This window comes from Meles meles, chromosome Y (genome assembly GCF_922984935.1).
Source record: "Meles meles chromosome Y, mMelMel3.1 paternal haplotype, whole genome shotgun sequence".
Taxonomy (NCBI): Eukaryota; Metazoa; Chordata; class Mammalia; order Carnivora; family Mustelidae; genus Meles; species Meles meles.
This window is the reverse complement of record NC_060088.1, coordinates 11,386,893-11,410,173: the sequence shown is the minus strand read 5'-3', so window position 1 is coordinate 11,410,173 and position 23,281 is coordinate 11,386,893. Positions and strand designations below refer to the sequence as shown.

At 40.7% G+C, this 23,281-nt stretch overlaps 1 protein-coding gene across 1 annotated transcript in view; it reads left to right on the top strand.

Moving 5' to 3' along the window:
• Positions 1-23,281, top strand: part of LOC123935787 (protein WWC3-like) — a 227,969-nt gene that overhangs the window by 191,086 nt on the left and 13,602 nt on the right. The window contains exons 18-19 of the mRNA XM_045996595.1: positions 3,227-3,391; positions 5,670-5,762. Of these exons, the coding sequence (XP_045852551.1) occupies positions 3,227-3,391; positions 5,670-5,762 (258 nt within the window). The remainder of the gene's footprint in view (positions 1-3,226; positions 3,392-5,669; positions 5,763-23,281) is intronic.

Below are 23,281 nucleotides of genomic sequence, written 5' to 3'. Positions count from 1 at the left end.
ATTCCTGTATGAGTTCTAGTAGTTTAGGGGTGGAGTCCTTTGGGTTTTCCACATAAATTATTATATCATCTGCAAAGACTGAGAGTTTGACTCCTTTGCCAATTCAGGTGCCCTTTTTTTTTTCTTTTAGTTGTCTGATTGCCGAGGCTAGGACTTCTAGTACTATGTTCAGCAATGGTGGCGGGAGTGGGCATCCTTCTCGTGTTCCTGATCTCAAGGGGAAGACAGTCGCCTTTTCCCCACTGAGAATGATATTCACTGTGGGTTTTTCATAGATAGCTTTTATGAAGTTGAGGACTATTACCTCTGTCTCTATATTTTGAAGAGTTTTAATCAGGAAAGGATGCTGTATTTGTTACATGCTTTTTCTGCATCAATTGAGAGAACCATGTGGTTCTTCTCTCTTCTCTTATTGATTTGTCCTATCACATTGATTGATTTGTGAATATTGAACCATACTTTCATCCCAGCGATAAATCCCACCTGGTCATGGTGGATAATCTTTTTAATGTGCTGGTGGATCCTGTTTGCTAGGATCTTGTTGAGAATCTTGGCATCCATATTCATCAGGGATATTAGTCTGAAATTCTCCATTTTGATGATGTCTTTGCCTGGTTTGAGGATCAAGGTAATGCTGGCCTCATGGAAAGAGTCTGGAAGTTTTCCTTCTGCTTCTATATTTTGAAACAGCTTCGGGAGAATTGGTGTTATTTCTTCTTTGAGTGTTTGGTAGAATTCCTCAGGGAATCTATCAGATACTGGGTTCTTGTTTTTTGGAGATTTTCGATTACTGCTTCAATCTTGTTACTAGATACTGGTCTATTCTGGTTGTCAATTTCTTCCTGGTTCAATTTTGGAAGTTTGTAGTTTTCCAGGAATGTATCCATTTCTTCTAGGTTACTTAACTTATTTGCATATAGCTGTTGGTAACAATTTCTTTTTATATTTTTTAAAAGATTTTATTTATTTATTTGACAGACAGAGATCACAAATAGGCAGAGAGGCAGGCAGAGAGAGAGGAGGAAGCAGGCTCCCTGCTGAGCAGAGACCCTGAAGCGGGGCTTGATCCCAGAATCCTGGGATCATGACCTGAGCCGAAGGCAGAGGATTTAACCCACTGAGCCACGCAGATCATTCTGATGGAGGTTTTTGTTCTTTGGTGGCTTTTTGCATCTTTCGAGAGGGTCAGAGCAAAGTAAACAGTCTGCACTGGGACCTCCACCTCAGAGAGAAGCCTCAGTCTGCTCCCCTCTGGGTGGTCCAGAACACACAGGCTCCCTCCCTGCAAACTCTGTAGAACACCGCAACCTCCCACAGGCAGTGCGCACCACCCCCAGCCACCATCTCAGTGGTTGCTGGAGGCCCTGGTTGTCTGTATACCCCCATGCCACTAATACTGCAATCAGTAGTGGTCTGGGTGAGCCTGAACCTGAGTGGCTGTCATTGTGGGGACTGCTATCTGGAGACCACGCCCATGCCAGGTGGCTCAGACCTGGTGGCAGTTGCAGATGGCAGAAGGGTTCAGTCCTAGAGACTGCCAGCTGGCACTCACACTGGGCTCTCCCAGACATAGGTTGGAGTGTGGCCAGCCAAGTGGTGGTGCAAGCAGTGCAAAGCCGCGGGCTCAAGAACCATGGACCAGGGCCCCTGCCATGCTTTTCTGGCATGGGTGGTCACCAACAGTGACCATCCTGGGACAGTGAGCTTAAACCTGTGCCTGTGACCAACTGATTCCACCAGTTGCCCCTTAGGATCTTTTGCTCTTTTTGAGTGCTTTTAACCAGACTCCAAGTTAATGCTGGTCCCTAACCACAAGGCTCTTTTGTATTGAGGTATTCCTTTCCAATGAGTCACTTTTGATGGCTCGCTCCCCCTTCTTTTAATCCTCTGATATCAGTCTGAGCATTCCCACTCCACTTTAGCTCTCCACTGATGTCTTCTGCACCACAGAGATCCAAAAGTGTATAATCATACATCTCAGGCTGATTTCCTGGGTGTTTAGAGTGCTCTGGTAGATTTTTATCTCACTTCAGGGGACCAGTTGAAACAGGGTTTCCTATTTCTCCACCATCCTGCCCCTCCATCATTTCATAGCACTTTAGGTAAAATAGAGATCAATTGTTTAGGAAGGATTAATGTTAAAATGTTCAAATGAGATCACTCTACTTCCTCCAGTGCAAGGGAGGCAACTGGGGACTATGCTGCAGTCTTCTCTGTGTGTTGTCCCTGGGAGAGGGTAGGTCAATAGATGTAAACCATATAATGATATTTCCTATGATTTGAATATTATTCTTGATTGCTATTCATTTTTCTGAAGAACTCGAGTGATTTGCGTAAGTCTTGTAAGTTTTCTTTGCGGTTTCCTGTTGTGACCTTACAGAGATGAGAACATAGAGCTTCCTGGTTCACCATTTTGCTGAGATTACTTCCCTTTTTAAAATTGTTTTAGTTGTCAGAGGAGCTAATGAAAAGTAATATCAAAAGTAAGCAAGCTTGAGGTTTTTACATGGTCATATTGAAGGCATAACTAAGAAATTGAATTTTGAATAGAGTCTGTATAAAAGGAAGTATAAGAGACTTCTGTAATATTTAGGCAGATGGAAGAGAATATGCCCAAAGACTGAGATGGAAGACCCAGTATGGTAAGAGAATCATAAGGAAGTTAGCATGGCTTGGCAGGAGGAGCAAGAGCAGTGTGATAGCTGAGGGCACTGTAAGTAAAGGCACCAGAATACGTAGGCCCACTTTTTTTCCAAAAGGGGTAGGAAACTGGTTGGTAATTTTGAACTCAAGGGTGACATGATCTGACTTCATTTTTACCAGGATTTCCATGATGGCAAAGTTGAAGACAGAGGTAGGCATAGAATCAAGTAGATTAGTAAGGTACCTATTGCACTAATTCTAATCTGGTTAGATGATGCTGATTTGAATGAAGAGTTGGTGACAAGTGTCAAAACACACTAATTTTGAATATTGAGCCACCAGGAATCTCTTTAGCTAGGTATGTAGTGTGACAGAAAGAGAGGAGTTCAGGATGATAGCTGAGATTTTTTTGCGTGAATAAATGGAAATTTGGGAATAGAGTATCAGAAATTCAGTTTTAGACTCGTTAAATGTAAAATGCCGTTAAGGACCTCAAAGTGTAGGTGGCAAGGAGATAATAATTTGGTGACTATGCTAATTTACTGCTTCTGTTAATAGAAAAAGTAAATTAACTAATATACAGGTCGACAAGGGAACCAGCACAGAAGATGTCTTCCCAGAGGAAATACTGAGTCTTCCAAAGGAGAAGTCCAGCCGCAGAGCCTGTGGGTCACATTGTGTTCGGAGTAGCCCAGTTGTCCGTTCACATACTTTCTCCCCTGGAGCACGAAGCCAGTATGTTTGCAGAGTAAGTTGATATTCCTTTGCCACCACCTGTCTGGAACATTGTCCCTCTCCTTTTTTGTGTGTGTTTTATGTTTTACTATTTATGTGAAAAGACATGTGTTCTCATAAATGAGTACCACATATGTGTGGGCCTGCAGCCAGTATGGTGGCACCATCTCCCCCTCACCCTTACATATCTAACTAGATTTTTTCAAGATTCTAATACATTTCTCCATAAATTTTCAGTTTCTGTGTGTACCAACTCATGGACAAACTGTTTCTCTTTGGTCTAAGGAGTAACAGGTTAGAACAGGACATATCCTGAATTGGTTTGAGATTGCGAAGTCAGGCCACTGAGTGGTTGGAATTCCTGAAGTGTAGCTTAGTGGGGTCCCAGGGCAGATAGAAGCCCTGGAGACTCCAGATATGGAGGCCGGTTTCTGATCCCTCAGCACTAAATTTTCACTTTGAGGAGATGGCAGGAGACAGCAATGGTTCTCAGTCAGGGCTGCACCCTGCAGTGAAGTCATGTCAGTGCTGTGGAGGGGGAGGTGGGGGCCTTACAAAATGCTGATGCCCAGGTCCCACCCCCTGGATTCATGGTGCTTCACGGTGTGGGTTGGGGAGGACCCTGGTGATTCTGATGTTGAGAACCCACCATGGTCCTTGAAGATAGGACCACATGTTGGAGCTTGGCTGGCCGTGGTAGTGTGACAGTGACAGGACGGATTAGGAAAGAGAAGAGAATTTGAAGGATAAATGGTCACGTTCCGTGGCCTGATGGGGCTGTTTGGATTGAGGAGAACTTTGACCCTTCCCACCTCTGAACTGGGGGCGTTGAAGCAAAGCACCTTCTCTTGACGGGGACAGCCAGGGAACTGGCTGCATTTCAGTCAGACAAGAGAAACGGGCTCAGGCGTGTGTGGGAGACGAGACACCCAGACTATGGTGCTGGGGTCCCCTAGCCCACACTCAGTTTCTGTAACTTACTAGGACCCACAGAACTCAGGCAAGCTGCTATATTCACAGTTGTGGTTTATTGCGGTAAAAGGATCTAGACCAAGGTCAGCAGAGGGAAGAGGCACATCGGGCAGCACTCAGGGGAGATCTGCCACAAGTTTTCAGGTCTCTCTGAGTGGGATTCTGCTCTACAGAAGCAAGGTGTCCTATGGTGGCTGCCCTGAGTCCCATGGCTCAGGCTCGGACACTCCGGCCCCATCAGGCTGTAGCTCTGTGGCGTTTGTGCTCAACTAGACACCTGCCTGGAGGTGTTAGACCAAGGGCTGCCCTTTTGTCCCTTCCGCACTGTAGGCTGTTGCTGACCCAGCACAGAGCGAGCCCAGGTCTGCTGGGCGAGAAGGGCAGTGTGGTGGAACAGGAGACCTTCCACAGAGGAGGGCGTCCAGGTCCTGTATTGGGTTCTGTACCCTGCATACAAGCATTTGCAGTCAATGCTTTTAGAGGCTTTGTCATTTTTCCCTGTTTGAAATGATTGAGGTGGGAAAGGCATGGGGATACATATTGTTGTGCCATGTCATTTCCTTACTATTTTAGGTTAATGGTGTGGACTTGCCATGAAGACAAGAACTTTGACTTTCATACAGATACACACTGATCTTGAAGGAAGAACCTGCCATCAAGTGAAATACATAATATCTTGGTTCCCATGAAGAAGTTATTATTTATTTTCCTCTGAAAAAAGAGAGTTTTTCTCTTGTATGACAGAGTGGGAGTTAGTGATCAGCTTGACTTACTACAGGAATAAGTTTCTTTTTTTGAAAAGCTATTTTTACCCCAGGTTTTTGCCAGAGCCTGAAATACAGCAAATGAGAATGATTAATAAAAAGTGAAAAACGTGGTATCTGGCTGGCTCACTGGGTGGAACATACAACTCTGTCTCAGGGTCATGAGTTCAAGCCCCACATCTGCTGTACAGCCCTGTTTTAAAAAAAGGTGGAATGGTGAGATTAGTGCTGTCATCATGAACTTCACACATAATATCCATTCTGTATTGACATTGATAGGACAGAAATTTTGTTGACTCTATCACCCTGGAAACTTTATGTTTTTCTGTTGAAAGAGGGTCAGTGTTGGATTTGCTTTTCTTTTGTTGTTTTTTTTAATTGAAACTCTTGAGTAGCTTTTAACTAAAAAGCCAAAGACCTAGTAAAAGTACCAGTGGTCATGCAGATTTGAGTATATGTGAGAAAAAAATGAAATAATTCCATTCATACTACATCAAGAGAATGAATATTAAATTTCTAAGAAAGTACTTCTGAATATCATTCTTTTTGGCACAGCTCTATCCTAGTGACAGTGACAGTTCAACACTGCCCCGGAAGTCTGGCTTTGTCCGAAACACCTTGGAAAGACGGACCCTTGGCTATAAACAGGTATGTGCCATGTAAACTAATAAGGATTCTACATTTTTCTAGTAATTTTTAAAGCTTGATTGAAAGCTAATACATTAATTTCTTTATTTCACCAATGGAAGTTTTAAAAACATATATATCATGATATCATGATATTACTAAAGATTAGAACAGTGCTCTCTTCATTTATAGTATGTAGGTTCACTGCAGACCTTGCTTTGGCAAGTTTTAAAACGTTGCTGCCAGGGAAAGCACAGAGTTACATTCCTACAGGCTTCTGGTTACATTTTCATCAACAAATAAATACATAATCATTTTTTTGTGTTTCTATGTAAAGACTCATTTAATTTATATTATTAATTCATTTGCGTTGAACTCAGAGCCAACAGCATTGTAATTCATGCCCAAATGAAGCTTTTCAAACATATTCTCATCATAAAATGCATTTTAGACTTCTTGCACTTAGAAACACTAGACAGCATTTCTGCACTAAGGCGACCAACAAAAAGCATGAAAACCTGGCACTTCATAGACCATGAAAGAACACTTGTTTATAGTATGAGAGCTGAAACAAGAAGGTACAATGTTTTGTTCGACCTCAGCTAGGCCCATGTGCATCAAATGACTCAAACTCTGCCACTCTGCAAATGCCCATGCAAAACCATGAATATTGCATATTAATTTTGGGATTACAAGTAAATTTCAGTAAGTAGACTAATTCTTACATTCGGATCTCTAATAATGAGGATCGCATATATTTCTTAAGTTATTATAATGTTTACATTCTTAAAACCAAATTAAAAAACCATTTCTATGTAATAATTTTTTTTTAAAACAGGAGATAAAATTAAGGTTTTCAGTCTTTAGGGTTCTTCTTCTTGAATTTATTTTCTTCCTTCAGTGTTTTTCCACACCAGACCTTTCAAGTTTTGCTGCTTTAGTTTGTAGGTTGTAGTTCCCTTGCTTTTCCGTGCAGGTATGCTTTTAATGAGAAAAAAAATCCCAAATTTCCATGTGATAGTTGTACTTGGAGCAGTGGATGATTAATAGTTATAAATCATAATTTAGCTACAACTATTTTTTTCAGGAGCAACAATACTGAAATTTGGGACCAGATCATTCTTTGTTGTGCAGGCTATTTTTTATATCAGCATTTTTAGCAGCATCCCTGTTACCCTTGTGCTAAATGGAGATATTACCCTCCTTCTCCCTAGCTTTGCAGTCAAAAGTCCTTTGAAATGACAGATGTCTTCTCTGACACATGGTTGACCCCACATGAGAACTACCAAATTAATTATGAATTCAGCAGCGTTCTTTAAATTACTGTGTTAGGGCACTTGGGTGGCTGGGTCTGTTAGCATCTGCCTTCAGCTCAGGTCATGCTCCCAAGATCCTGGAACTGAGTACTATCTAAGGCTCCTTGTTCAGTGGACAGTCTGCTTCTCACTCTTTCTGTGCTCCTCCATGTGCTCATGCACTCTCTCTCAAATAAATAAAATCTTAAAAACATAAATTACTATGTGTTTAAATTATGTAGCATAACATATATACACATATATACACAAAGACATTGTAGTGCTCACTAAACAATGCTGATACGCTATTGGATTTATGATTCTGTTGCAATAACTGTCCTGAAGGGCATGTCCCATTGAATGGAAACCAATGGTCTAAAACTGCATATACAAAATCTTATCATCTTATGACACAATATTTGCTTAACTAAAGCTTACAGCAGAACAAAAGTTTTGATTGCCTTTGTGTGTGTATAATTTTTTTAAAGACTTATTTATTTTAGATAGATAGAAAGTGAGAGAGGAAGCACAAGCAGGAGGAACAAGGCGAGGGAGAGAGAATCCCAAGCAGACTCTGAGCTGAATTAGAGCCTGATGTGCAGTTTGATCCCACCACCCTCACAACCCAAGCTGAAACCAAGAGTCAACACTCGACCAACCATGCCAACCAAGCACTCCTGTGTTATAATCTTTTAAACAAAAAAAATCCTCTTATTATTTCTAATATACTTCCCCCCTCATATAGTGAATAATTAAGATCTTTTCATCCTCATATATGTGTATGTGTGTGTAGATAGTTAGTTGGTGGTTTAAGGTAACAGATCTTTATTAGACCCTTATTTGGAATTAAGAAATGAAAACATTAGCTTATCACTTCTTAGGATTAAAATTGAGCCTGTCATTACTTGGCTTGGGAGGTGGTGTCACATAGGTCTAGTGACTCACAGACATCTTGAAAGACTGGATGTCAGAAGACCGAAGGTATAGTTCTGATTCTGAATTATTCCACTTTCATGTGACTCATTTTCCTCAAAAAAGATAACGACTGGTCTTGATTTTCCTCGATGACTAATGTGTGGAGTTACAACATGCAGCAAAAAAATATGTAGAATATCAGAGCAGGATATGACCCTGTATTGTTGAGAAGGTTAAGAGGAAGACAGTAAGAGAAGGACAGGAAGCTAGTTGCATAAATGGTGGAGCCAGTCATGGGCTGGGTAAAAGAAAAAAAAAAAAAGGAAGAAGGAGGTCCAAAATCGCAGAGGAATAGGAGACCTTAATTTCATCTGGTCTTAGGAATTCAGCTAGATAGCTATCAAACCATTCAGAACATCTGTGAACTCAACCAGAAATTGAAGGAAAGAATAGCAGCAACTCTATGAACAGAAAAGTGACCATTTTCTGCAAGGTAGGAGATATGGAGGAGTGAATCTAAGATGATATATGGAAAGACAGACCATGGGACAGAGGGAAGGAACCTCCATCAGCCAAGTGACAGAGCAGCAAGGCACAAAACTGCAACTTATAGGCGTCTGCTCTGGTGAGGAATGTTGCTTAACCGACTAAGTGGGAGGTGGAATCATTGCTGGAACAGTGAGGTCTCAGGATCCTCAGGGTCACAGGAAGATGGGGGGATGCCTGAGTGTAGCACAGCACCCACATATTGGAGCAGGAAAGCCGACTGAAAAGAGTGAGTTGACAAATGGTCTCTCAGCTCACAGTTGCCATAAACTGTGATTTCTAGCACAGCTGGGCCACTGCTCTTTAAGCATGGGTCCAACAAATGGCAGGACAGGGGAGAACCCCTCTTTCCTCCACAGAAGGAGTGGCAGGGAGAGTGCTGCAGGAGCCTCTTGTGTTTGGAGACTTCAAACAGGGCTGTGTGCCTGAGATAGAAATGCTCGCTTACAGGCCAGGGAAATACAGAGTGCAGACAGAGACCTGGGAGACAGGAGTAACTGACTGCTTTTCTCTCACGGCTTACTGGGGAGTGGGACCCCAAGCTCTGGGCTCCTCTGGGGTGAGAGATTGGGAGGCAGCCATTTTCTTTCTCATTCTCTAAAACTGTGAGGAAAAAGCCTTGAGGGAATGAAAACTACAGAGAACAAACCAGAGCAGATTACTTAGCCTGGCAGAGCCATGCTGCCTGGGGCAAAGACATTTCAGAATCAAGGAAACAAGCTCCTCCCCCAGAAGATCTGAGTTGGTGCAATTTGCTATCCACAGAGGTGGAGATGGATGGACATAGAGGATTTGTTGAGGAGGGTGGACCACAACCTTGCAGTTCTGGGCTGGGGATTCTCACACAGCCATATTTGCTTTGACCCTCTAGAGAGAAGCAGAAAGATGCCAGGGAATAAAAGTTATGCAGCAGACCAGCTCACATTAATCTCATTCCCTGCCAAGAACGGTGGGGGCAATTTCATCTAGGCAACGACACCTGAGAAGCCAAGCAGAAGGCCCTTCCCCCGAAAGAGAGACTAGAAGAACGGATGAATGATAAGCTTATTTCCTACAGGACTGTAAAACCTCAGTGCCAGAGAGCTCCATGTGTTCCCTCATGACTCCCTTATACTTCAAGCTAAAATTTTAGATTTTTTAGTTTCTGTTCTTATTCTTTTTTAAAATCACATATATGTTTTAGAGATTTATGCCCCATATTAGCTGTTTTTCACTCTGTCCGATTTTATCATGTTCTGACTTCTTGGCAATTTTGGGATATAGTGTCTTCTAACACACAGACCAAAATCAAGCAGAAACAGGCAGATTACTGTACTGTGTCCACTCAAGAGATTATAATCTCTCTCTGCACTCCCACCCTGTTTTTTCCTTTTCTCTTTTTCTTCCTTTTCCTCTTTTTTATTTGTTTGGTTCATCTTGGCTTTAATGGCATGTCCATGGTAGCTTTCAGCCACTTCAGGTTTTTTCTAAGGTGCATATAGCTTGAGTCTTGGTTGATATTTTGGATTCTGCTCATTTGTTCAGCTGTCCCTCAACAGAATGACTAGGAGGAAGAACTCTCAACAAAGAAAAGAACCAGAGACAATGTCCTTTCTCACAGATCTAAACAAGATCTAAGTGGATATAAGCAAGAGATGAAGAGATAGTCTTCAGGATATCTTCAAGGTAGTCTTCAGGATAGCAATCATAAAGTCAATAACTAGGATTGAAAAGAGCAATAGTGACAATATAGAATCTCTAAGGGCAGAAGTGAGATCTAATCAGGCAAAACTTAAAATCTCTAAGGGCAGAAGTGAGATCTAATCAGGCAAAACTTAAAAAAAAATGGATGAGATGCAGTCAAAACTGGATACTCTGACAGCCAGGGTAAATGAGACAGAAGAATGAATTAGTGATCTAGAAGATAAGCTGATAGAAAGTAAACAAGCTGAGGAAGATAGAGATCAGCAGCTAGAAACCCATGAGAACAGACTTAGAGAAATCAATGGCACCATGAAATGTTCCAATGTCAGAATTATTGGCATCCCTGAGAAGATGTAGAGAGAGAGAGAGAGGACCAGAAGGTATAGTTGAGCAAATCATAGCTGAGAACATCCCTAATCTGAGGAAGGAAACAAGCAGTTGTGCCCAAGAGGCAGAGAAGCTCCTCCCCTACCCAAGATCAATAAAAATAGATCAATACCCCAGCATATAATTGTAAAACTTGCAAATCTTATAACCAAGGAAGTTATCCTGAGAAATTTAGGGGGAAAATTTCTTCCATACAGAAGAAGAAAAATCAGAATAACATCAGACATATCCACAAAGACCTGACAAGGCAGTATGGGCTGCCAAGATATTGTCAGGGTACTAAATGGGAAGAACTCGCAGCCAAGAATACTTTATCCAGCAAGGTTGTAATTCAGAATGGAAGGAGAAATAAAAAGCCTCCAGAACCAGCAGAAACTGAAAGAATATGTGATCATCAAGCCCCCCTGCAAGATTCTGTAAAAGAAGAAATACTGCAAAAGTAATGAGCAGAAGTTAAAAGAAACAATCTATAGAAACAGGGATGCTACAGGCAATATGATGGCACTAAATTAATGTCTTTCAGTGGTTAATATGAATGGACTGAATGCTCCCATCAAGAGACACAGGGTTTCAGATTGGATAAAAAGACAAGACCCATCCATATACTCTCTACAAGAGACTCATAAAGAGATCCCCAAATTGAAAGTGAAGGGATGGAGAACCATTTATCATGCCACCAGACCTCAAAAGAAAGCTGGGGTAGCAACTCTCATATCAGACAAATTAGATTTTAAACCAAAGATGGTAGTAAGATATGCAGAGGGACACTATATCATGTTTAAAGGGTCTATCCATAAAGAAAATCTTAACAATTGTAAAAATCTACACTCCTAACACAGGAGTAACTAACTGCATAAACTGACTAATACCTAAAATAAAGAATCATATTGATGATAGTATATTAATAATAGGAGACTTCAACAGTCCACTCACAGCAATAGATCATCTAAATAGAAGATCAACAGAGAAACAAGACATTTGAATGACACATTGGACCAGATGGACTTCATCAATATATACAAAACATTCTGTCTTAAAACAACAGAATACTCATTCTTCTTGAGTAAGCTTCTTGAGTGCACACATTCTTCTTGAGTGCACACAGAACTTTCTTCAGAATAGATCACATAGTGGGTCACAATTCAGATCTCAACCAATGCCAAAAGACTGAAATTAATTCCTCCATATTTTCAGAATGCAATGCTCTAAAACTGGAACTCAACCATAAGAAAAATTTTGAAGGGACCAGAAATACTTGGAGGTTAAAAGACATCCTGCTAAAGAATGAATGGATCAACTAGGAAATTAAAGAGGAACTTAGACAATTCATGCACCCCAATAAAAACAAAAACACAGTGGTTCAGAACCTATGGTATGCTGCAAAGGCAGTCCTTAAAAGGAGGTATGTAGACATCCAAGCCTCACTCAAAAAATTAGAAAAATCCCCAAGGCACAGCTAAACCTAAAGATGCTGGAGAAAGAACAGCAAGTAACACCTAACCAAGCAGGAGAAGAGAAATAATAAAGATTAGAGCAGAAATCAATGAAATAGAAACTAGAACAGTAGAATAGATAATGAAACTAGAAGCTGGTTCTTTGAAAGAATTAAAAAGATCTTTAAACCTCTGGCCAGATTTATCCAAAAGATAAAGGAAAGGACCAGATTAATAAAATAGTGAATGAAAGGAGAAAAATCACAACCAAAACCAAGGAAATAGAGACAATTATTAGAACTTAATACCAGCATATGCCCACTATATGCTAATAAACTAGGCAATATAGAAGAAAGGAAAGTTTTCCTGGATGCTTATAAACTACCAAGACTCAAACAGGAAGAAACAGACAATCTGAACAGACCAATAACCAGCAAGAGTTGAAACAGTAATCAAAACTTCCCAAAAAACAAGATTCCAGGGTCAGATGGCTTCACAGGGGAATTCTACCAAACATTTAAAGAAGAAATCATACCTATTCTACTGAAGCTGTTAAAAAAAAAAAAATAGAAACAAAAGGAAAACTTCTAATCTCATTCTATGAAGCCAGCATTAGCCTGATCCCCAAACCAGGCAAAGACCCCATCAAAAAGGAGAATTACAGACAAATATCCCTGATGAATATGGATGCCAAGATTCTCAGCAAGATCCTAGCCAATAGGATCCAATATTACATTAAAAAGATCATTCACCATGACCAGGTGGTATTTATTACCAGGATGCAAGGGTGGTTTAACATTTGCAAATCAGAGTGATAGAGACATTAACAAAAAAGGGGACAAGAACCCTATGATCCTCTTAATTGATGCAGAAAATGCATTTGACAAATACAACATCCTTACTTGATTAAAACTCTTCAGAGTGTAGGGATAGAGAAAATATACCTCAATATTGTAAAAGCCACCTATGAAGAGCCCACATCAGACATTTTTCTCAGTGGAGAAAAACAGAGCTTTTCCCTTAAGATCAGGAACATGACAGGTGCCCACTCTCACCACTATAGTTCTACTTAGTAGTAGGATCCTAGCCTCAGCAATTAGACAACAAAGAAATAAAAGGTGTTCAAATTGGCAAAGAAGAAGTCAAACTCTAACTCTTTGCAGGTGATATTATACTTTATGTGGAAAAACCAAAAGATCCCACACCAAAATTTCTATAACTTACATAGCAATTCAGTAATGTGGCTGAATACAAAATCATTGCACAAAAATCAGTTGCATTTCTATACACTAACAATGTGAATGAAGAAAGAAATTCAGGAATTGATTCCATTTACAATAGCACCAAGACCCATAAGATACCTAGGAATAAACTAACCAAAGAAATAAAAGACCTATACTCTTACAGCACTTAAGAAAGAAATTGAGGAAGACAGAAAAAGATGGAAAAAGATTCCATGGATTGGAAGAATAAACATTGCAAAAATGTCCATGCTGCCCAGAGCAATCTACACATTCAAGTAATCCCTATCAAAATACCGTGGACATTTTTCACAGAGCTGGAACAAACAACCCTAACATTTGTAGGGAACCAGGAAAGACTCCAAATTGCCAAATGTTGAAAAAGAAAACCAAAGCTGGGGCATCATATGCCTGATTGTCAAGTTATATTACAAAGCTGTGATCAACAAGAAAGCACGGTATGGCAGAGAAACTGACAGAGACCAGTGGAATAGAATAGAATCTCCAGAAATGGACCCTCAACTCCGTGGTGAACTAAACTGATAAATCAGGAATTAATATCCAATGGAAAAAAGACAGTCTCTTCAATAAGTGGAGCTGGGAAAACAGGGCAGCCACATGCAGAAGAATGAAACTGGACCATTTTTTTAATACCATACAAAATATAAACTCAAAATGGATGAAAGACCTCTGTGAGACTGGAATCCATCAAAACACTAGAGAAGAACATAGGCTGTAACCTCTTTCAAGACATGTCTCCAAAGGCAGACAGGAGAAACAAAAGCAAAAATGAACTTTGTCACTTCATCAAGATAAAAAGCTTTTGCACGATGACAGGAGTCAAGATGGTGGAGAAGTAGGAGGAGGCACCATTTCAACCTGTACCCTAAAGTGAGCTGATTACCTACCAAAGAACTCCGACCACCCATGAAATCAGCCTGAGATCAGAATTATACATGTCTGGATCTCTACAGGAGCAGAAGACACCAGTGGCAGGTAAAGCAGACTGGGAACGTCTGACTGATATCGGAAGATAAACAAAAGGGGGAGGGAGCCACCAGAGGTGACCGATCGGAAAGTAACACCCCAACATGAGATTGCTCTGCGTCTGGGGACCAGCATTAACTTGGAGTCTGGTTGAAAGCACTCAAAAAACAAACAGCAAAGGATCGCGGGGGGTAATAGTGGGAACCTGGGTGGTTAGGATCGCGGAGGGTAATAGTGGGAACCTGGGTGGTTAGGGTCAGGGACCTAAGTCCCCGGACCCAGGACAGCCTTCCCTGGCACGGAGCCAGAGAGAGTGCGGCGGAGAAATCAGGTCTCCGTCCCTGAGCCGCCAGTGCGCCTGAACACCAGCGCGCCATAGAACGAGTGGGGTCTGGCTCCCATGAGGGGCTGGGAGCCTGGCCAGACTGCAATCCTGAAACGCGCGCGTCCCACACCCTCCCTTGGGATAGGTGCTCATAGGCGCTAGCCTGGAGCTCTGGCAGCCGGAAAAACCAGACATTCCCAGCCTGGGACAGCGGGAAAATCTCAGTGTGCGATCTCTGCTCAGAACCTCTCTGGTGGTCTGGAGCTGCCTAGACAGCCACCGCTGCCCTGGTTTTGGGTACAACGAGGAGCTCCTGCATCCCCAGGGACAGTGACTCAGAACCGACTCTGCCAGCAGCTTTTGCAAAACAGTCTGAGGCTTCTCTCTGAGAGGGAGGTTGGGGTGCTGTTTGCTCTCCTCTAAACCTCCAAAAACCATCAAAAGCTGTAAAGGCGAGAGAAAGCAGATGAAAGAACATAAAAACCCCCAGAGAACAAAAGGCTGAAAAAAACAGTTTCCTGAAAAAAAAAGAGCTCACCCCCTTGAGGGGAGCGGGAGGACCTAACTCAGGGAACATCATTGTCTGAAAACCCACGTGGCAGACCCCTCCCCCAGAAAACCAACCAGGAAGGAAGAAAAAAAAAAAAAAAAGACTACAAGAGAACAATCACCACTACTTCATAAATACAACTTTTATTTTTAACTCTTTACCAATATTCTGGTTCTTTTTTTTATACATACAGATAATTTTTTAACCTATTTACCATCACACTGAGATGTCCCGTACATCAAATTCTTTAATAACCTTCTAACCTGAACTTTTTGATACATACACCCATGTTTTTTTTTTTGTTTTTCTATTTTTTAAATTCTTTTTTAATTTTAACTTAGTTTAGTCTAGTTTATTCTTTTTTAATTTTTATTTTCTACTATACATATAGAGTTAAACTACAAGGTAATACCCTTTCCCCAGTCAATGCTACCCCTATAGGCAAACCAGTTTCTAATCCCCCTGTAACTTAGGAAAGTTGAGTCCCTTAACAAAAACATCAAGATACCTTCAGGAAGAATCAAAATATCTTCCTCACCCACACTGAGAATCTATAACCATTCTCCCAATTTTTCCTTCTGTCAGTGTTTCTGTGAATTTGTGTTTGTCCTGATAATATATAAACCTTATACTTGGGGTTCTTTCTGATGAGGTTCTTCCTTTTTTTTTTTTTTTTGCTTATATATACATATTTTTTTCTCTTGTCATATACTTTTATCACTCTTTTTGTCTGTCTGTTTTTGTTTGTATACTCCACACATCTTACCTTGTGGCCCATTTGGGCTGAGCCTTCTCTTTTATCTTCCCTTTTTTTCCTATCTCTCTCTCTCTTTTTTTTTCTGTTTTTTTCTTTCCCCCCTTTTTTTTCTTTCTTCTTCTCTATTTCTTTTTCTTTTCTTTTTTCTCTCATTTGGGTGGGGAATCCTGATTGCACAGAAGCGTTCCAGGGTGCACATTGACTGCACCACAATCGATAAGACCGGCTGCATCTGTTTAGTCATCTCTTACCAAAATGACTAGGAGGAGGAATACCCAACAGAAGAAAAATACAGAGGATGGGCCTTCTGCAACAGAGCTAATGGCTATCGACATAGACAATATGTCAGAAAAGGAATTCAGACTAACAATTATCCAGGCAATAGCTAGGTTGGAGAAAGCCATGGATGACCAAACAGAATTGATTAGGGCAGAACTGAAAGCCACCAGGGATGATGTTCACAATGTTAGGGCAGAACTGAAAGCCAACAGGGATGATGTTCAAAATGCTCTCAATGAGTTCCAATCCAATCTAATTTCTCTAAAAGCTAGGGAAATTGAGACAGAAGATAGAATTAGTGATCTGGAGGACAAACAGATAGAGAGAAAGGATCAGGAGGAAGCCTGGAACAAACAGCTCAGAAGCCACGAAAACAGAATCAGGGAAATAAACGATGCCATGAAACGTTCCAACGTCAGAATTATTGGAATCCCTGAAGGGGAAGAAAAAGAAAGAAGTCTAGAAGATATAGTGGAAGAAGTTGTCTATGAAAATTTCCCCAATCTCACGAATGGAAACAACGTTCATGTACTAGAGGCAGAAAGATTTCCTCCCAAGATTTTAGATTCTCGAAAGTCCTCACGACACCTTATCGTTAGAATGGGGAATTATGTTTCAAGAGAGACCCTCTTAAAAGCAGCTAGGACAAAGAAGCTTCTTACATACAGAGGAAAGCCCATTGGAATAACGTCAGACCTTTCCACAGAGACCTGGAAAGCCAGGAAGGGCTGGCAAAATATATTCAGAGTACTAAAGGAGAAGAACATGCAACCAAGAATACTCTATCCAGCAAGACTGACATTTAAAATGGATGGAGAGATAAAGAGTTTCCAAGACCGGCAAGGCTTAAAAGACTATGCAACCACCAAGCCGACACTGCAGGAAATATTAAGGGGGGTCCTATAAGAGAGAAAAAATCCTAAGAATATCATTGAACAGGAATATAGGAACAATCTATAGACAGAAAGACTTCAAAGGCAACACGATGTCAATAAAAACCTATCTCTCAATAATCACTCTCAATGTGAATGGCCTAAATGCGCCCATAAAACGACACAGGGTTGCAGATTGGATAAAACAACAGGACCCATCCATATGTTGTCTACAAGAGACCCATTTTGAACCTAAGGATACACCCAGACTGAAAGTGAAGGGATGGAGAAGCATCTTTCGTGCCAATGGGCCTCAATAGAAGGCCGGAGTAGCGATTCTCATATCAGATAAATTAGATTTTAAACTAAAGACTGTAGTCAGAGATACAGAAGGACACTACATAATTCTTTTTTTTTTTTTGGGCAGGGAATTATATATTTTTCTGATTATGTAAGTAATGTACATGTTCTTAGTGGAAAATATGCAAAATAAAAATATGGCATATAGAAGAGAATAAAAATCACCCAAATTACCAAATTCTACCATGAAAGATAATCATTTTCTGAAATACATACTTTTTTCCCTTTTTCTACAACAACACTACATAATTCTTAAAGGGACTATCCGACAAGACGATCTAACAATTGTGAATATCTATGCCCCCAATATTGGAGCACCCAATTACATAAGAAAACTATTAATCAAGATAAAGAGTCATATTGATATTAATACAATAATAGTAGGAGATCTTAATACGCCTCTCTCAGAAATAGACAGATCATCGAGGCAGAAAATTAATAAAGAAATAAGAACATTGAATGAAACATTGGACCAGATGGACCTCATCGACGTATATAGAACATTCCACCCTAAAACAACAGAATACTCATTCTTCTCAAGTGCACATGGAACCTTCTCCAGAATAGACCACATACTGGGTCACAAAGCAGGACTCAACCGATACCAAAAGACTGACATTATTCCCTGCATATTCTCCGATCACAATGCTTTGAAACTGGAGCTCAATCACAAGGAAAAGTTCAGAAGGAACTCAAACACCTGGAAGCTAAAGACCACCTTGCTTAAGAATGCTTGGATCAACCAGGAGATCAAAGACGAACTTAAAAAATTCATGGAAACCAATGAGAATGAAGACACCTCGGTCCAAAACCTATGGGATACAGCAAAGGCAGTTCTAAGGGGGAAATACATAGCCATCCAAGCCTCCCTCAAAAACATTGAAAAATCCAGAATACACCAGCTGTCTCTACACCTTAAAGAACTGGAGAATCAACAACAAATCAAACCAACTCCACATGCAAGAAGGGAAATAATCAAGATTAGAGCAGAGATCAATGAGGTAGAAACGAGAGATACAGTAGAACGTATCAATGAAACTAGAAGCTGGTTTTTTGAAAGAATCAATAAGATCGATAAACCATTGGCCACATTAATCCAAAAGAAAAGAGAGAAACCCCAACTTAAGGGAGAGATCACAACTAACACCAAGGAAATAGAAACAATCATCAGAAAGTATTACCAACAGTTATATGCCAATAAGCTAAGCAACCTAGATAAAATGGATGCATTCCTGGAAAATTATAAACTCCCAAAATTGAACCAGGAAGAAATTGACAACCTGAATAGACTGATATCTAGAAGTGAGATTGAAACAGTGATCAAAATCCTCCCAAAAAATAAGAGCCCAGGACCTGACGGGTTCCCTGGGGAATTCTACCAAACTTTCAAAGAAGAAATAACACCAATTCTCCTGAAGCTGTTCCAAAAAATTGAAGCAGAAGGAAAACTTCCAGACTCTTTTTATGAAGCCAGCATTACCCTGATCCCCAAACCAGGCAAAGACCCTACCAAAAAGGAGAATTTCAGCCCAATATCACTGATGAATATGGATGCAAAGATTCTCAACAAGATCCTAGCAAATAGGATCCAGCAGCACATTCAAAAGATTATCCACCATGACCAGGTGGGATTCATCCCTGGGTTGCAAGGTTGGTTCAACATTCGCAAATCAATCAGTGTGATAGAACACATCAATAAGAGAAGAGAGAAGAACCACATGGTCCTCTCCATTGATGCAGAAAAAGCATTTGACAAAATCCAGCATCCGTTCCTGATGAAAACGCTTCAAAGTATAGGGATAGAGGGAACATTCCTGAACTTCATAAAATCTATCTATGAAAGACCCACAGCAAATATCATCCTCAATGGGAAAAAGCTTGTAGCCTTCCCGTTGAGATCAGGAACACGACAAGGATGCCCACTCTCACCACTCTTGTTCAACATAGTATTAGAAGTTCTAGCAACGGCAATCAGACAACAAAGAGAAATAAAAGGTATCCAAATTGGCAAGGAAGAAGTCAAACTCTCTCTCTTCACAGATGACATGATTCTTTATTTGGAAAACCCCAAAGACTCCACCCCCAAACTACTAGAACTCATACAGCAATTTAGTAACGTGGCAGGATACAAAGTCAATGTACAGAAATCAGTGGCTTTTTTATACACCAACAATGAAAATACAGAAAGGGAAATTAGAGAATCGATTCCATTTACTATAGCACCAAGAATCATAAGATACCTGGGCATAAACCTAACCAAAGAAGTAAAGGACCTATACTTGAGGAACTACAGAACACTCATGAAAGAAATTGAAGAAGACACAAAAAGATGGAAGACTGTTCCATGCTCTTGGATTGGAAGAATAAACATTGTTAAAATGTCTATACTGCCTAGAGCAATCTATACTTTTAATGCCATTCCGATCAAAATTCCACCGATATTTTTCAAAGAGCTGGAGCAAATAATCCTAAAATTTGTATGGAGCCAGAAGAGACCCCGAATTGCTAAGGAAATGTTGAAAAACAAAACTGGCAGCATCACGTTCCCGATTTCAAGCTTTACTACAGAGCTGTGATCACCAAGACAGCGTGGTACTGGCATAAAAACAGACACATAGACCAGTGGAACAGAGTGGAGAGCCCAGATATGGACCCTCAACTCTATGGTCAAATAATCTTCGACAAAACAGGAAAAATATTCAATGGAAAAAAGACAGTCTCTTCAATAAATGGTGCTGGGAAAACTGGACAGCGATATGTAGAAGAATGAAACTCGACCATTCTCTTACACCGTACACAAAAATAAACTCGAAATGGATAAAAGACCTCAACGTGAGACAGGAATCTATCAGAATCCTAGAGGAGAACATAGGCAGTAACCTCTTCGATATCAGCCACAGCAACTTTTTTCAAGATAAGTCTCCAAAGGCCAAGGAAACAAAAGCAAAAATGAACTTTTGGGACTTCCTCAAGATCAAAAGCTTCTGCACAGCAAAGGAAACAGTCAACAAACCAAAGAGGCAACCCAGGGAATGGGAGAAGATATTTGCAAATGACAGTACAGACAAAAGGTTGATATGCAGGATCTATAAAGAACTTCTCAAACTCAACACACACAAAACAGATAATCATATCAAAAAATGGGCAGAAGATATGAACAGACACTTCTCCAATGAAGACATACAAATGGCTATCAGACACATGAAAAAATGCTCATCATCACTAGCCATCAGGGAGATTCAAATTAAAACAACATTGAGATACCACCTAACACCAGTTAGAATGGCCAAAATTAGCAAGACAGGAAACAACGTGTGTTGGAGAGGATGTGGAGAAAGAGGAACCCTCTTACACTGTTGGTGGGAATGCAAGTTAGTGCAGCCACTTTGGAGAACAGTGTGGAGATTCCTGAAGAAATTAGAAATAGAGCTTCCCTATGACCCTGCAATTGCACTGCTGGGTATTTACCCCAAAGATACAGATGTAGTGAAAAGAAGGGCCATTTGTACCCCAATGTTTATTGCAGCAATGGCTACGGTCGCCAAACTGTGGAAAGAACCAAGATGCCCTTCAACGGATGAATGGATAAGGAAGATGTGGTCCATATACACAATGGAGTATTCTGCCTCCATCAGAAAGGACGAATACCCAACTTTTGTAGCAACATGGACGGGACTGGAAGAGATTATGCTGAGCGAAATAAGTCAAGCAGAGACAGTCAAGTATCATATGGTCTCACTTATTTGTGGAGCATAACAAAGAACATGGAGGACATGGGGAGATGGAGAGGAGAGGGAGTTGAGGGAAACTGGAAGGGGAGATGAACCATGAGAGACTATGGACTCTGAAAAACAACCAGAGGGTTATGAAGGGGCGGCAGGGGGTTGGGGGGGGGTGGGAGGTTGAGGAACCAGGTAGTGGGTAATAGGGAGGGCACGTACTGCATGGAGCACTGGGTGTGATGCCAAAACAATGAACACTGTTATGCTGTAAATAAACAAATAAAAATAAATAAATTAAAAAAAAAAAGACGACGTCGTCGCAAATGGCAAGATTTCATTTCTTTTGATGGCTGCATGGATGGAACTAGAGCGTATCATGCTTAGTGAAATAAGTCAATCGGAGAAAGACAACTATCATATGATCTCCCTGATATGAGGACATGGATAAGCAACATGGGGGGGTAGGGGGATAGGAGAAGAATAAATGAAACAAGATGGGATTGGGAGGGAGACAAACCATAAATGACTCTTAATCTCACAAAACAAACTGGGGGTTGCTGGGGGGAGGTGGGATTGGGAGAGGGGGAGCGGGCTATGGACATTGGGGAGGGGAGGCGAACCATAAGAGACTATGGACTCTGAAAAACAACCTGAGGGTTTTGAAGGGTCAGGGGTGGGAGGTTGGGGGAACAGGTGGTGGGTAATGGGGAGGGCACGTTTTGCATGGAGCACTGGGTGTTGTGCAAAAAGAATGAATACTGTTACGCTGAAAAAATAAATAAAATGGAAAAAAAAAAAAGACGACCTTAAACAATTCATGGAAACCAATGAGAATGAAGACACTTCGGTCCAAAACCTATGGGATACAGCAAACGCAGTTCTAAGGGGGAAATACATAGCCATCCAAGCCTCCCTCAAAAACATTGAAAAATCCAGAATACACCAGCTGTCTCTACACCTTAAAGAACTGGAGAATCAACAACAAATCAAACCAACTCCACATGCAAGAAGGGAAATAATCAAGATTAGAGCAGAGATCAATGAGGTAGAAACGAGAGATACAGTAGAATGTATCAATGAAACTAGAAGCTGGTTTTTTGAAAGAATCAATAAGATCGATAAACCATTGGCCACATTAATCCAAAAGAAAAGAGAGAAACCCCAAATTAATAAAATTATGAATGAAAAGGGAGAGATCACAACGAACACCAAGGAAATAGAAACAATCATCAGAAAGTATTACCAACAGTTATATGCCAATAAGCTAAGCAACCTAGATAAAATGGATGCATTCCTGGAAAATTATAAACTCCCAAAATTGAACCAGGAAGAAATTGACAACCTGAATAGACTGATATCTAGAAGTGAGATTGAAACAGTGATCAAAATCCTCCCAAAAAATAAGAGCCCAGGACCTGACGGGTTCCCTGGGGAATTCTACCAAACTTTCAAAGAAGAAATAACACCAATTCTCCTGAAGCTGTTCCAAAAAATTGAAGCAGAAGGAAAACTTCCAGACTCTTTTTATGAAGCCAGCATTACCCTGATCCCCAAACCAGGCAAAGACCCTACCAAAAAGGAGAATTTCAGCCCAATATCACTGATGAATATGGATGCAAAGATTCTCAACAAGATCCTAGCAAATAGGATCCAGCAGCACATTCAAAAGATTATCCACCATGACCAGGTGGGATTCATCCCTGGGTTGCAAGGTTGGTTCAACATTCGCAAATCAATCAGTGTGATAGAACACATCAATAAGAGAAGAGAGAAGAACCACATGGTCCTCTCCATTGATGCAGAAAAAGCATTTGACAAAATCCAGCATCCGTTCCTGATGAAAACGCTTCAAAGTATAGGGATAGAGGGAACATTCCTGAACTTCACAAAATCTATCTATGAAAGACCCACAGCAAATATCATCCTCAATGGGAAAAAGCTTGTAGCCTTCCCGTTGAGATCAGGAACACGACAAGGATGCCCACTCTCACCACTCTTGTTCAACATAGTATTAGAAGTTCTAGCAACGGCAATCAGACAACAAAGAGAAATAAAAGGTATCCAAATTGGCAAGGAAGAAGTCAAACTCTCTCTCTTCGCAGATGACATGATTCTTTATTTGGAAAACCCCAAAGACTCCACCCCCAAACTACTAGAACTCATACAGCAATTTAGTAACGTGGCAGGA